The sequence below is a fragment of the Labrus mixtus genome, chromosome 24, assembly GCF_963584025.1.
Source record: "Labrus mixtus chromosome 24, fLabMix1.1, whole genome shotgun sequence".
Classification (NCBI taxonomy): Eukaryota; Metazoa; Chordata; class Actinopteri; order Labriformes; family Labridae; genus Labrus; species Labrus mixtus.
Genome location: NC_083635.1, coordinates 6,593,523 through 6,607,536, shown reverse-complemented (window position 1 = coordinate 6,607,536; position 14,014 = coordinate 6,593,523). Strand labels below are relative to the sequence as shown.

At 43.5% G+C, this 14,014-nt stretch overlaps 1 protein-coding gene across 4 annotated transcripts in view; it reads left to right on the top strand.

The window, feature by feature from the left end:
- The window catches only part of zranb3 (zinc finger, RAN-binding domain containing 3), a 90,814-nt gene that overhangs the window by 5,208 nt on the left and 71,592 nt on the right, over positions 1-14,014 (top strand). For 3 of the 4 annotated variants that reach the window (XM_061032808.1, XM_061032806.1, XM_061032807.1), the window contains exons 3-6: positions 6,106-6,124; positions 6,411-6,589; positions 9,935-10,166; positions 13,719-13,804. In XM_061032808.1, the coding sequence (XP_060888791.1) occupies positions 6,106-6,124; positions 6,411-6,589; positions 9,935-10,166; positions 13,719-13,804 (516 nt within the window). Of the gene's footprint in view, positions 1-6,105; positions 6,125-6,410; positions 6,590-9,934; positions 10,167-11,749; positions 11,906-13,718; positions 13,805-14,014 lie in introns of those variants that run through there. The other variant, XM_061032809.1, reaches the window with a different exon arrangement.

Below are 14,014 nucleotides of genomic sequence, written 5' to 3'. Positions count from 1 at the left end.
CTTGATCTTTCTATGGTTTGAGGCACCCTGCTGTTCTTTATTTGCTCGGTCAATAGCCTTGAAGAGGCTTGCATTAAAGCAGCAGTCTCCTTCTTTTCTGATCCGTTACAGAGACTCAAAGTAGAAGAGGCAGAAACATAATTATTCTCCCCTACAATAGCTTGAACACACCACAGTGCATTGCTGCATATTTGTACAATTCCTGGAAATGTAGGATATCAGTACCTGAAGTAGAACCAGACGAGACAGGAAAATAAATAAATGGCAGCCCTTCATTATAAAATAACTCCTGAAATGCACTGAACATAACAGATTGATGTCAGATATCTAACGGTGTGGGAGGATCCGTGGGTGGATTTTTCCCTTTTAAATCTCATAGTCATTGTGTCTTTTGCACATCCAGAGCATCACGGGAGCACCGAACCAAAACATCAAATGTTGTTGCAATTCAAAATGCTTATGTATCCGGCCGTATCGGTGTGTGTAGGAGGGTGAGTGAATTTATGGAGTTAGACGAGGGATAATGGAGGAATGTTGTGGTGCGGTAGGACAATAAAAATCCATGAGATGTGGTTGATAGTATTGTTTTGAAAGTTGGGCATGAGTGTACCATTTGAGTGCTGATGTCTGTATATATTTTTTATAAACAGATATGCACCTGGGTTATATATGTAAAATGTGACTTCCTAGGTATTGAAAAAACATGAATTTGGAGTAAGAGTACATCCATTAAGACCTCTTGGTCACTTCCATTAAGCTGTCCACTGTGCAGTGTGATGCATTGTTCGTCCGCCATGCTCTGATTTGTCCAAAATATTATTGTAAGTGACTGCCTGTGCTTTTATTGAATAAAAGCTGCTCTGCTGATGCAAGAGAAGATCAATAAGCAGCCAGTGTAGTCTCTCTGTTTGAAATCACTGAGAGAAGTCGGTTTGGAGATGCTCCTCTCTCACATATACGATGATGTATTCGCCCTCTGTTTGAACTGATCCATAAGCATTGGTTATGGTGATTTGCAGAGAACATGCGAGTGGCTCCATAGAATCATTTGTGCTTGTCAGCGGCATATTTTTGAGTTGCGGTTAGGGTTGCAAAGGGGTGGAAAATTTCCGGAAACTTTCCATGGGAAGTTAAGATGGGGAATTTTGGAAATATTCCAAATCTGAAATTATGGGAATTTTATTAAATTGAGGGTAATTTAATCGAATTTTATCATATCCAAGCATAAAAATAAACATTTAGTTTTGTCATAGATAGCCTCATAAATGGTAAATGAAGTGATGCTAGCTATAGCTTATTTAGCATCTATCTAATCAGCTAGCTAATTACTGTATGAATGTAGATATTCAAGTGTACTAGCATGAAATCCGGTCTGTTTTAGTCAAGATTATGATATTTTCTCCAACTATATTTAAGTTCCCTGTTAAGGGCCAACCTTCAATTTTGTAAATTCCCATTTTATTCCCGTTAATTCCCATAAATTCCCGCTAATTCCCATTGAAATATTCCAACTTTGAAAATTCGGTTTTGAATTTGGTTTTGAATTTTGCAACCCTAGTTCGGGTACTGGGAGCACAGCAGATTTTCAGAGTACCCTTTGAATCCATCCATGTTAGATTAAGCTCAGTTGAGTTTGAAGGCGTGGTTTCATGTTTGTTGGAGTGGCTCAGTTGGTAGTCGGAAGTTTCTCAACCGGAAGGTCGGAGGTTCGATCCCCAGCTCCTACACCCACATGTCTGATGTGTCCTTGGGCAAGACACTTAACCCCAAGTTGCTCCCGCTGCTTTGTCGGCGGTGTATGAATTTGTATGAACATTGCATAGCAGCCTCTGCCATCAGGGTTGGAATGGGTAGTGCTTTGAGTAGTCAGAAGACTAGACAAGCCCTCTACAAGCTCAAGTCCATTTACCATTTTTCTCCACTAGAGTTACAGCCAGCTCTTTGCAGTAAAACAGTCCATGTGGAGACGCCTGGTTGCGTCCTGACGCTGGTAGCCATGACTACAGTGCTCCCTTGTCTCTCATTATCATATTGTAGTCACACACAACTTCTGCCGGAGCCTTTCATGACGTAAACGTCAAGATTTTAAATTCTAAATATCAAACATGTTTGAAATAAATCGGGGCGTCGCTAACGATCGCCGGGCGGATTGGGGACGTTAAGATTGGATCTTTGTACCTCTCACACTACAAGATAATCTGAGTAGATAGGGAGCGACTCTGCGATTGTCGGGAAGGAGGAATCGGAGCTGAATTCGGCCGGATTATCCCGCAGTGTGAGCCAGGCTTTCTAGCCACTAACTCCATTCCTGCTTCTTAAGTTGCTAATTGGACTGTAAACAATTGCAATGCACGGAAACAAAACTCGTTATTGCTCAAGTTGGATTCTGCCATTCATGTGAGATAAGTGAAGTACTTGTCAGCTCAGTGGACTGGGACAATGCCCCCTTGATTTGGAATCATGAACATCTTGCAGAAAACTACCACTGCTGTTCTTTGTGGTGTCTCTCCATCAGTTCATCTGTAAAGTGTAGTCGCAGTACTCACTCTCTAATGGGCTCTTCACTCCATTCTCCCATAATTAAGCATGAAATGCATTATAGGTTTTGATATACGAGTGTATTACACTTTTTAGAATGAAAACAGCAGGAGTGTGTTCTATCGCACGTCATAACAGATATCACTATTAGTAACTCATAACCTTAATGGCTGACTTTCTATTATTTGGATAGCATCCATTCAGCCTGTAGAGGAATTGTTCTTATAGAAGCAAAGGGTGGCTACACAAATAAACGCAGTGTCCTGCTGGGTCAGTCTGGATTAAAGGGAGAAGGAAAACATTTTAACGAGTATCGCAACATTAAAGCAAATGTGTTCACTTTATCATTTTTTGGGAGAGTTAGGCCTTCAAAGTAAAATCATCATTAGAGCCAAACACACATCCATACATCGCAATGCACATGAGAACAAAGATTACCATTACAAGAAGCTAAGATGCATAAATGCGCGCCGCCGTCGTCCGCTGCCACTCTACATTTAGGGAAAAGGTAGAACAGCTTTGGAGTGTTTAACTACTGTCAAGGCCCAGAGAGTACAAGAAGTATGTTCACTTTTATTTAAAGCAACACTGATGTACTGGATCCAAACGGTCCTGTGATAGATTCAGGTCTTAGGAAGAATCAGTGCAGTAACTTTTAGCCAACCACTCTCGACTGCTCCATATAGCGCGAGTGAAAACTTTACCTTTAACGTCCTCCTTCATATCCTACAAGAGGCTTAAAGTCATCTTCTAAAAGCTACTTGTTTTTGGTTTTCAGTTCATTCATAATAGAAAGGAAAACTGCCCTCTGAACCCGTAAACCGCGTGTGAGATCCTACTGTAGCCTCTTCCAAGTCGTGCTTTAGCGTGGAGCAGCTTCACCACTGACCACAGCTCACACCTTAACACCGCCGGAAGATTGGGGTTAGGCACCGGGCCGCGCAACACATCACCGTGCAGAGGTCAAAGCCATCAAATCATCGCAGCCGAGCCCGGGGAGGTAGCCGAGCCCCCGCTTCCTGACACTTTTTTGGGGGGGGGGGGGGCTTGTGGGTTTCAGAGATAACATTAGAACGACGCTGCGGCGGCGGCGACCGTGCCGTTGTCAGGCAACAGCACTGCAGCATCCTTGCAGTCTCAAAGCGTCAAGACGACACTCAGGTTATTTAAAGGAGGATGATTAATGTGTTGAGAAATGGCAAGCACCTGCCCCAGCCGCACACTCCCTCCCCTGTGTGCGAGTGTGGGTGTGTGTGTGTGTGTGTGACATATTTTTTGCTCATGCACTTCTCATATATCGTGTATTTTTTTCTTTGTTGCATTTTTGCATATCTTTTCTTTTGTATTCTTTTTTTCACACATACTGGCATGTGTGTGTGTGTGTGCGCACATTGCGCTGACTGGGCCGGTGTGCTGGCAATTAGAAAAACCACCAGTGGCAAGGTGCACATTAATCATGTTCCTTAGCTGAAAGAGAGAAATGGGGCGGAGATGGGGGGGGGGGTGGGGGGGGGGGGGGGGGGGGGGGGGGGGGGGGGGGGGGGGGGGGGGGGGGAGGGGGAGGCGGAGGAGGAGAAAGAATAATGAGAGAGTGTGTCGGAGGTATTCAGAGCTGCTCCGCTGCACTGTTTGCTCTGACACCATGTTGGAAGCTTTTATGAATAAGCAAGGTCATGACAATAGGCCCCCAAACCCAGTGGACGGGGAAGAAGCAGTAGTTGATCTTTCTGTACTTTTTTTTCTCCCCCCCCCCCCCCCCCCCCCCCCCCCCCACCCCCCGTGGGGACGACTTCAGCCAAGGCATGTGTCGCACTCTCATTGTTCCCCCTTGTACTGCATGATATAAAGGTGGAACTATAGCTGGCTGTTCTGTGGCGCCTGAAATACATCGTGTTAAGAGACAGCTGCGAGAAGGGAGCCGCTCCTTCTGTCCTGTTGTACGTTTCAGTCGCAGGCGGCTTCTCTTTTAAGAGTTTTAAGGAGAAGCAGGATTAACAAAGATGGCGTCAGACCAAAAGTCTGTAAATAAAAATATACTCATTAGAACCAGCATTGATGTAAATACTAAGAGGATGCCACTAACAATTTGTTTTATTATAGATAAATATGGATGATTGTTTTTGTTTTAATGCAGATCAGGGAGGGGCAACTTTGGGGACAGTAAGGGCCACATTCATTTAATTCTCACTGCCAGACGGCCAAATTATAGTATACAAAAACTATTAAAGTCAATTATGTCTCAAATTGAACTCAACATATACCAGTGATCAAATATTATTATGGACATGTTTTTGGTTTTCATGATTTCATGGCAGATTTTGTCATGTTTTCTTCATGTTTCCGATTAATTGATGTGAAAAAATTGACCTGAGGGCCACGTTGAGGGTTGATGGGGGCCGCAATCTTGACTAAAACAAACAGATTCCCTGCTAGTACACTTGAACATCTCTGCTATTCCTCAATCACTTGCAAATAACACACAGCTTACTGCAGGGCTATTTAGGCCACGCCCCCTACCTGCACTGTGCACTCCTCCATCACATGCACAGATGATTTCTAGAACCCTGGACCTCACTGTTGAGCCCAGAGCACAAGACTGTTGAAGCCACACATTTTAGTCAGCAGACCACATAAAGTGAAGTAAGCTTTGATGATATTATAGGGTAATATATTTAAAAAATGTGATGTATGGTATTAATACGATTTGGAATGTTTTCCAAAATGACCTAGCTTAACTTCCCATGGAAAGTTTCCGGAAATTTACCGGAAACGTTCCACCCCTTTGCAATCCTAGTAGACACTGACCTTATCTTTTAGGTTCAAATTTGATCAATATATAAAAGTCTGGAAGAAAAGGACTGTAACCCGCTGTAATTAAAATCCTGATTTGTTTATTTTTGCACTGATGTATGGCCCATGTTACCCCTTTTTATTTTTTTGTTTCTTTCTTTGTCCAAGAATCATGACTCTTAGATCCTCAGACGGGGGCCTCCTGGTTGTTCCAAAGTCGAGACTTAAAACTAAAGGTGACCGGGCCTTTTCAGTCGGGGCCCCTCGACTTTGGAACGACCTCCCTGAGGAGATAAGACTCGCAGATTCCATCAAATCCCTTCTTAAAACGTACTTTTACAGACTTGATGATGTATTATTTGGAGTATTTTGCATTTGTTATGTTCTTGCTGTTGTTTATGTTCTTCTGTGTTTGGTTTAATTTGTTCTTGTTTTTGCTGTTTGTCAAAGCACTTTGTAAACCTGTGTTTTTAAAAATAAAGTTATTTTTATTATAATAAATCAATTAAAAGAAAGGTTGGAGTAGTGGGGTTTTCTTTGATGAACCCTTAGTCTGGACAAAGGAAACAGAATAAATACCTCTCCACTGAATCCTGCTGTGTTGCCCTTGATAAACCCTCACACTGCAGGAGCTGTTGTCCCTATATGCAAACTATAAATTCAGTCTTTTTATAGCAGCCAGCTTTTATTGCCTGCTGGTGTTCTCTCCACAAAAACAATTTCCCGTTCTCGGAACTCATCTGATAAAGTTTTTCTCTCTCTTCTTTTGTTTTACAGATGTATGATTGCTGATGAGGTAAGCATGCACAACGCTGGCTCAGGAAATCTATTTCCAAAAAAAAAAAAAAAAATGAACCTGGGAGTTCGCAGCATGCCTTCCAAATTAATTTGTCAGCCCCGTGCAGCACTCCCACGTGTCTAATCAGTTTTGACACAAGAATCATTCTGAGACCTTATTACTCTCGGGCCTCGCATCAGCTCGGCCGTCATATGCAATTTACCGCAGACTCCTTGCACGATTGACTTGTTTTTCTTCGCCCTCTGCCCGTGTGTTCTGCTTCTGTTTTTTTTGGTCGCTCCAGATGGGTCTTGGGAAGACGGTGCAGGCCATCGCGGTGGCATACGCCTTCAGGAAGGAGTGGCCCCTCCTGGTGGTGGTGCCCTCGTCCCTGAAGTATCCCTGGATCGAGGAGCTGGAGAGGTGGATCCCCGAGCTGCAGCCCGGAGACATCAACCTGGTGGAGAACAAGAGTCACACCATGTAGGTCACCACATCCAATTCTCTTAGAAACGACCACAACACGTTCAGGCTACAAAAGTTAAACACTGAAACAGTGGTCGAGTTGTCTCTTAGCCGGGAAGGTCAGGGGTTCAATCCCCAGCTCCTGCAGCTACATGTCCGATGTGTCCTCGGGCAAGACACTTAACCCCAAGTTGCTCCTGCTGCTTCTTCAGGCGCGTATGAATGTGTATGAATGGATTAGTAAACATACATAGCAACCTCTACTATCAGTGTGTGAATGTGTGAATGGTAAATGTACTTGTCTTCTGTCTACTTAAAGCGACTCCACCAACTGAGCCACAGCCGCCCTACAAGGATGGTGCGACATGCGGTGTGAAAGTGCTTTGGGTAGTCTAAAAAAGTCCATTTACCATTAAGACCTAAGCCTTTATCAATACCACAGTGGTGACTATAGTACATTTGATTTGGCGCCCAAAACGGCATTCAAAAATGGAGCTTGGATTTTGAGCATTGCAAGTTCCGCAGTACCAGCTTCCCTCCATTCAGATGCCGGCGTGCACCGTTAGCGTTTCCCCAATCAAGGGTGGGCACAAAGACAGACACAATGCATACCCAATAATAACCAAACACTTGTGACTCACAATCATAACACATACTCTTTAAATTGCTCTTAAAAGTCTACACACTCATCACAGATTAAAATCAAACATTCACATTTTGGATCTCACAGCTGGAGAGTTTTTGCTCATTTTTTTTGCTGCGTTTTAGCTCTAAAACCTCCTCGCTATCTTGCAGAGAGGGACACATATTGCACACATTGCGTATGTGGAAGTGTGTGAAAGGTCTCTGGATATGTTTAGGATATCAACTCAAAGTACTTAATCCTGAGGATTATGATGATGGTACACAGGATTATGTAAGTGAGAGGTTAGCAGAGAGAAACGCTGCCCTTATAACGAGCTAGGAGGGACGAGTCTAATGTCCCTTCTCTCCTACTAGTTGGGCGATAATACACCTGAAGAGATGGAATATGATATGAAACCTGGCTTGCTTTGGAGTGTGAAAGCGAGGCGGTGTGGTAGACAGAGAGGCTGCTGCTGACAATTTCATCTCAGAACTGTCCCTCTGTGTCAGGAGCCGGCATGGGCCCCCGATGTTTGACAGCGCCTGACAGACAAATCATGTCAAGGCGTCGTCTGCAATATTGAACAAGAGCTGAATTTTTTTCCCCAGCGCTGGGAGTGGGGGGGGAGAAAAACGCTGTCGCAGACAAATGTGCCTCGTTTTCACAGCTGTTTGTATTGATTCACCGTTTGCAGGGTACTCGTGCACAGCGGACTAATGTTGCATACAAGCTTTTAAAAACAGCTCCTTTTTTTTTTTTCCCCATATAATCACCTCAACTTTCCCCCAAGTTCTCTTTAGTTTGATTTTCTTTTCTCCATCTGTGACTCGGAAGGGGGAATGAATTTGAAACCCCTTCCACCTCACGTCTCAGATGAGGTGCAAAGAGGTTGTGAAAGCCTTCGGGGGGGGGGGGGGAGGTGTCCTTGAACTGGATGTGTTAATGACTGAGCGGGGAGGCAAAAAAAAAAAGTATGCTGCAACTCCTCCCAGCATTTTGTCTCACGTTCTTTTGTAGAACATGAACAGCACCTCAGGTTTATTTCAGCTCGGTGTGTGTGTGTGTGTGTGTGTGTGTGTGTGTGTGAGTGTGAGAATTAGAAAGCTGCCAGATGCTGGAAATGTTTTTTGATTTTCTCCGAGATTCTTATTGAGTTTCATTCGGCTGAATGTCGCCGCTGTGTTTGTTTGTTTATCCGTGTTTGTGTGAGGACTAGCTCAGAAAATTGCAATACAGCCCAGGAATGGATTTCTTAAGAGCTGGAGAAGAAAAGAAGTGCAGGGGGCGGGGGGGGTGGACAACAACCCTGCAGCCTTATTCTGTGCCTGGCAGTGTCCGTGTGTGTGTCTGTGTGTGTGAGTCTTCCTTTGTGTACTTAAACATTTATCAAATCCACACACCCTTTTTAAATAGTCTGCTTTACTTTACCTCGAGGGCTCGGTTGCAAAGTCAATAAACAGCGTCGCATTTAAACAGATGTTTGGTTTGTTTTGAGCTCGAGCTGCTGACACACATTTGTGGGTTTTAAAGGTGAGGTATTAAAGCGCTGCAGCTGAAAGCAGGGAGGGAGGTTACCTACTTCATTCTTCTCATCAAAGATCTCTTAGGAATGACTTACTTCAATAGCTTTATTTTTTTAACGGTGGCCCTGAAGGGTCAACTGCAAAAAAAAAAAAAAAAAAAAACAGACGCCGAAAATAGATTTAGCTAAATGCAAAATATTTCATGAATCAAAAATACAAAAAAAAATAGGTGAATGGGGCGCTAATAGACTAGTGTGCGGAGGATGTAAGTCCTCTCTCTCTCTCCTGATTTCTAACTCTATACACTGACCTGTCCACACAAAAAAAATATATATATATATTTTTTTTTGCAGAAGGTGTTTTTTTTAATGCATTTTTGGGGTCTGGTGAAATCTTTTTGCAGTAGTAGTATGAAGTAGTTGTGCAGTTGACCTTCAGGGCCACCGTACTTTCTGCATTTGTTATAAACAGATCTAGTAATCAAATCAATATTTGTAAAACATTTAAAAAAAAACCCACTACTGGATACTAATGATGCTCATCCCAATACGTCCATGCTCTGATCCAGTGACCCTGCATGACTCGCTCTCGATTTCTCAGTTCCTGGGATGTTTCCCTCGGCTGCCTACTTTTGGGTGTTGGTGTGTTTTTCCAGCACCGATCGAAGAGGAGCTTATGTGCATGTGCAACTTACAACTAGAGTTAATGGAGGCCCAGTGCGCTGTCATGACATTTTTATCAAAAAGAACAAAAAATGGAGAGGGTAGGCAGCACCTGAGCGCCCTCTATTGACCGGCCGCCACTACCTAAATGTCACCTTCTATTAAAGTCACTCATTCCACAGAGCTAGGTCTTCACATATGTAAATATACTGTATGTGTGATGTGAACGTAAACAGTCTGAAGACTACAGCAATGGCTGATATTTTATAAACTTTTATAATTAAGAAAGATGGCCTGAGTCCCTTACTATGTTTTCTGTGTGTGTGTGTGTGTGTGTGTGTGTGTGTGTGTGTGTGTGTGTGTGTGTGTGTGTGTGTGTGTGTGTGTGTGTGTGTGTGTGTGTGTGTGTGTGTGTGTGTGTGTGTGTGTGTGTGTGTGTGTGTGTGTGTGTGTGTGTGTGTGTGTGTGTGTGTGTGTGTGTGTGTGTGTGTCTGTGTGTGTCTGTGTGTCTGTCTGTGTGTCTGTGTGTCTCTGTGTGTGTGTGTCCCTCCAGGGGCATCAGCAGCAGTAAAGTGACCGTGCTGGGTTACGGCCTGCTCACCACAGACGCACGCCCCCTGGTGGAGGCTCTGAGCAGGCAGCGGTTCGCCGTAGTGGTGGTCGATGAGTCGCACTACCTCAAATCCAGGAACGCAGCGCGGACCAAGATTCTGGTGCCGCTCATTCAGAGCGCCAAGAGGGCCGTCCTGCTCACCGGCACCCCTGCACTCGGACGGCCTGAGGAGGTAATACTCGTACAGATTCCAAGATCCTTCAAACTAAATTTAAGGATTAAGGGTCTTTTTTTTTTTTTTACATGCTTCTTAATGGATTCTGAGCTCATACTCACAAGAAAAGAATACTTGGCCGCAGCGCTAACTCTGGCTTCTCACAGAGGTGTTTCCATCTAATATGCAGGTAGATCGCCATGGTAACTTGCTCCAGAGCAGGTCACACTCAGATCCAACATTGAGAAAAAAAAAAAAAAAAAAAGCCAATTAACTCTCTGCGGCATCACTTATCCTCGAGGATACCGTCGGCTTATTTCAATAACCTTTGTTGCAAAAAAAAAACCAAAAAAACTTAATTTGCAAAGCCTGATATGAACAGACAGTGCAGAGCAAGAAATGAGACAAGTAATAAAAAGAAGCACATGTGGGGAGGGGGAGGGGGGGGGGCTATTGAATTTAGAGACAATAAGGATGGCTGTTCGCAGGACAACAGTGGTTCCCCTCTCCATGATGATTGATGATATCATTTTTATATACGATATATTGAAGCAGTAGATGAAGGAGACTCAGGGAACAGAAAATCAGAAGTCCCTGTTCTTTATCAATAAGCTAACCGTAGTTTAATGATAGGGCACTGATGTAGCATGTAGCTTTGGCATTTACACCATCTCTAATTGCCCTCCAGTCACCCCCCCCCCCCCCCCCCCCCACCACCACCACCACCACCACACACACACACTCCCGTCATCGCTCACTTTTGTACTCTCCTGTTTGTGTTGCTCACATGAACATGATTACGGCTTCATTAATAATTTTGTATAATGAGTTTGTTTGCAAAGTCAAATGTTGGAACTCAGTTAATTATAGATTTTCAACAGACTTTGAGAAACATCCTGTTTGTGAAAATAAATTCTCCAGCGCACACACCGACACACACACACACAGACAGATACACACACACACACACACACACACACACACACACACACACACACACACACACACACACACACACATACACACACACACATATACACAGACACACATACACACACACACACACACACACACACACACATACACACACACACACACACACACATACACACACACACACACAGACACAGAGACACATACATAAAGACACACACACAGACACAGACACACACACATACATACACACACACACACACACATACACACACACACACACAGACACAGAGACACATACATAAAGACACACACACAGACACAGACACACACACACACATACACACACACACACAGACACAGAGACACATACATAAAGACACACACACATACACACACACACACACACAGACACACACACACAGACACAGAGACACAGACACACACACACAGACACAGAGACACATACATAAAGACACAGACACAGACACACACTCAGCTGTTTTCATCTCTCCTTTCTTTTTTTTTTGCATAAGTGTTTTCCGGTTCAGACATATTTTTATTAACAAGCTACATTTACTGGACTTCCCCCCCCCCCCCCCCCCCTCTGCGTATCAAGATGATATGACTTGGTCTCGATTAAAGGTCGGATCAGAACTGTAGCCGTGGCAACAATCTGTTATTAATAGCAGCAGGCTGCTTTTGCAGCAAAAAACTTCTTGTAGAATGTCCCGTTTTTGGACCAATCAGGATCAAGTAATCAAGAGTGTAAACTAACTTCAACAACAACTTTAACTTGTAATGACATCACGGGTATCATGCGAGTAAGTTCAAGGGTGTATGTGTGAGACAGGATTCTGATACCACCGTCTTCTCGGGCGCCACGTTGCTGTGAGGAAAACTTAATTATGGCCTAGCCCGATCGTGATAATTAACTGATGAAATCCAGGCGGCTAATTAATTCCAAAATAGAGTGAAGTTGGTACTTGTAAGAAATTTCGAGAAGGTGTGTCATCGAGAAAGTGTGTGTTATGGAACACGTGTGTGTGTGTGATACCCTGCCTGCAGTGGTGAGGTTAGTTTTCAGATACCATCTCTCTCCCTCTCACTGCTGCGACAATCTGAAACTGAATATAGCATTTTATCATCCCGCAGCATAAAACCTGATAAGCCCTGTCCCTGCACTCTGTGCCAGTCTCCTCGCTGCCATCATTACTCACTGTGGCTCTGACATCGAGTTAGCACACAGCTCAGGGCATGCTGCACCGTTCATGATGTGCCCTCATTCCACCCACCTATTATATCAACAGTGTGAGGGGGGATGCAAAGCTCCAGTTGAACAAGCGCTGAATTTAGAATAGTGCTCATCCAGATCGCCTCGCTGATGATTACCTGTCATTACTTCAGAAATTGCTGCAAAATTCGGAAAATTGACAGGGATGTGTCGGTGAAGACACAAGGCAAGATGACATTTGCACACGCACGCATTCTTAGCAGGGCGCTGTGATGCGTTCACACACTTTACATTCTTACCGTGCGAGAAGCCTCATCCTGAAATACCAGACATCCACTCAAGCTAGAACGCTTGTAATGAACCGGTAGCTTTAAACAATAGTGATGCCATTTATTTATTTTTATTTTTTCATGTCGGCAGCAGCTGTAGGTGTACTTTATTTAAATCACTTTAATTTTCTCTGCCGAGTCTGACTGCGGGGAGAGCGGTTTGACCAGGTTAATTGGCGCTGACACAAGTTTCCTCGCAGATGCACAACACAGGAGTGGTAAACTAGGCGAAGGACAACGCGTCCTTGAGTAAATAGCTCACGAGATGCTCGGCATGACAGTAAACTAATCGTGAGCACAGGTAAGGTCTGTGTTTATTGCCAAAAAGAGCTCCTGCTACTTTGAGTTACTGCAAACAGCTTTTGAAAGCTAAAGTCAATGTGTGAAACCCTGAAACGTCTTTCATATATAATAAAATGATTATTAGGGCTTGTCAAACGATCAAAATGTTGATGAATCACTGGATTTCAATAGTTAATTATGATTAATCACATTTAATTGCATGTTGGAAGATCCATTATTTTGCCTTTTAAAACTGTTTTCATCATTTTATTTTAAAACGTTGAATTTTTCTTAATTTGAGGTTGCTTTACTTCCTATTCTGCTTTTATTTTGAAAGAAAATAATGAACTTCCGGTAGATTCCGGTACATGGACAAGGGAAATTGTTATGTATAAGAAAGAAAGCTGAAAGAAAGGGTTAAAAAGTGAAATGTTTGGGGCGCTGATGGCGCAGTGGTTAGTGTGCACGCCCCATGTATGGAGGCTATAGTCCTCAAAGCGGGCGGCCCAGGTTCAAATCCCACCTGTGGCTCCTTTCCCGCATGTCATTCCCAACACTCTCTCTCTCCCTGATTTCTAACTCTATCCACTGTCCTGTCTCTACATTAAAGGCCATGTCGTGTCAGTTTAAATGATGTATTCTTTCACTCTTTGGGTTAGATAATAAATATGAAACTAATTGACTAGTTCATTTTTTTAAAGGAGAAAATGTGTGCAAAGAATATGGCAGTAGATCAATTCAGAGTTCAACCCTGTAGTACTAAGGTCCTTTTCCTGTGTGTGTGTTTCACAGCTTTTCATGCAGATTGATGCCCTCTACCCCAAGAAGTTTGGAACCTGGACTGACTACGCCAAGAAACACTGTAATGCCCATTACAGGTCAGTTTTCAACACACACACACAAGTTCAAGCTAACAACACATTTTTACAGAGCTTTTTATATCTACTTATTTTTTACTTAACATGTAGTGTGTCTTCATGAACACATTTCTCTGACAGGTCAGCGGACTTCTCTCACTCTCTTTTTCTATCGCTCTCTGTCCTGCTGTCCTGTGTGTCTCTCGTCCCACGCGGACGGCTGTGACTGGG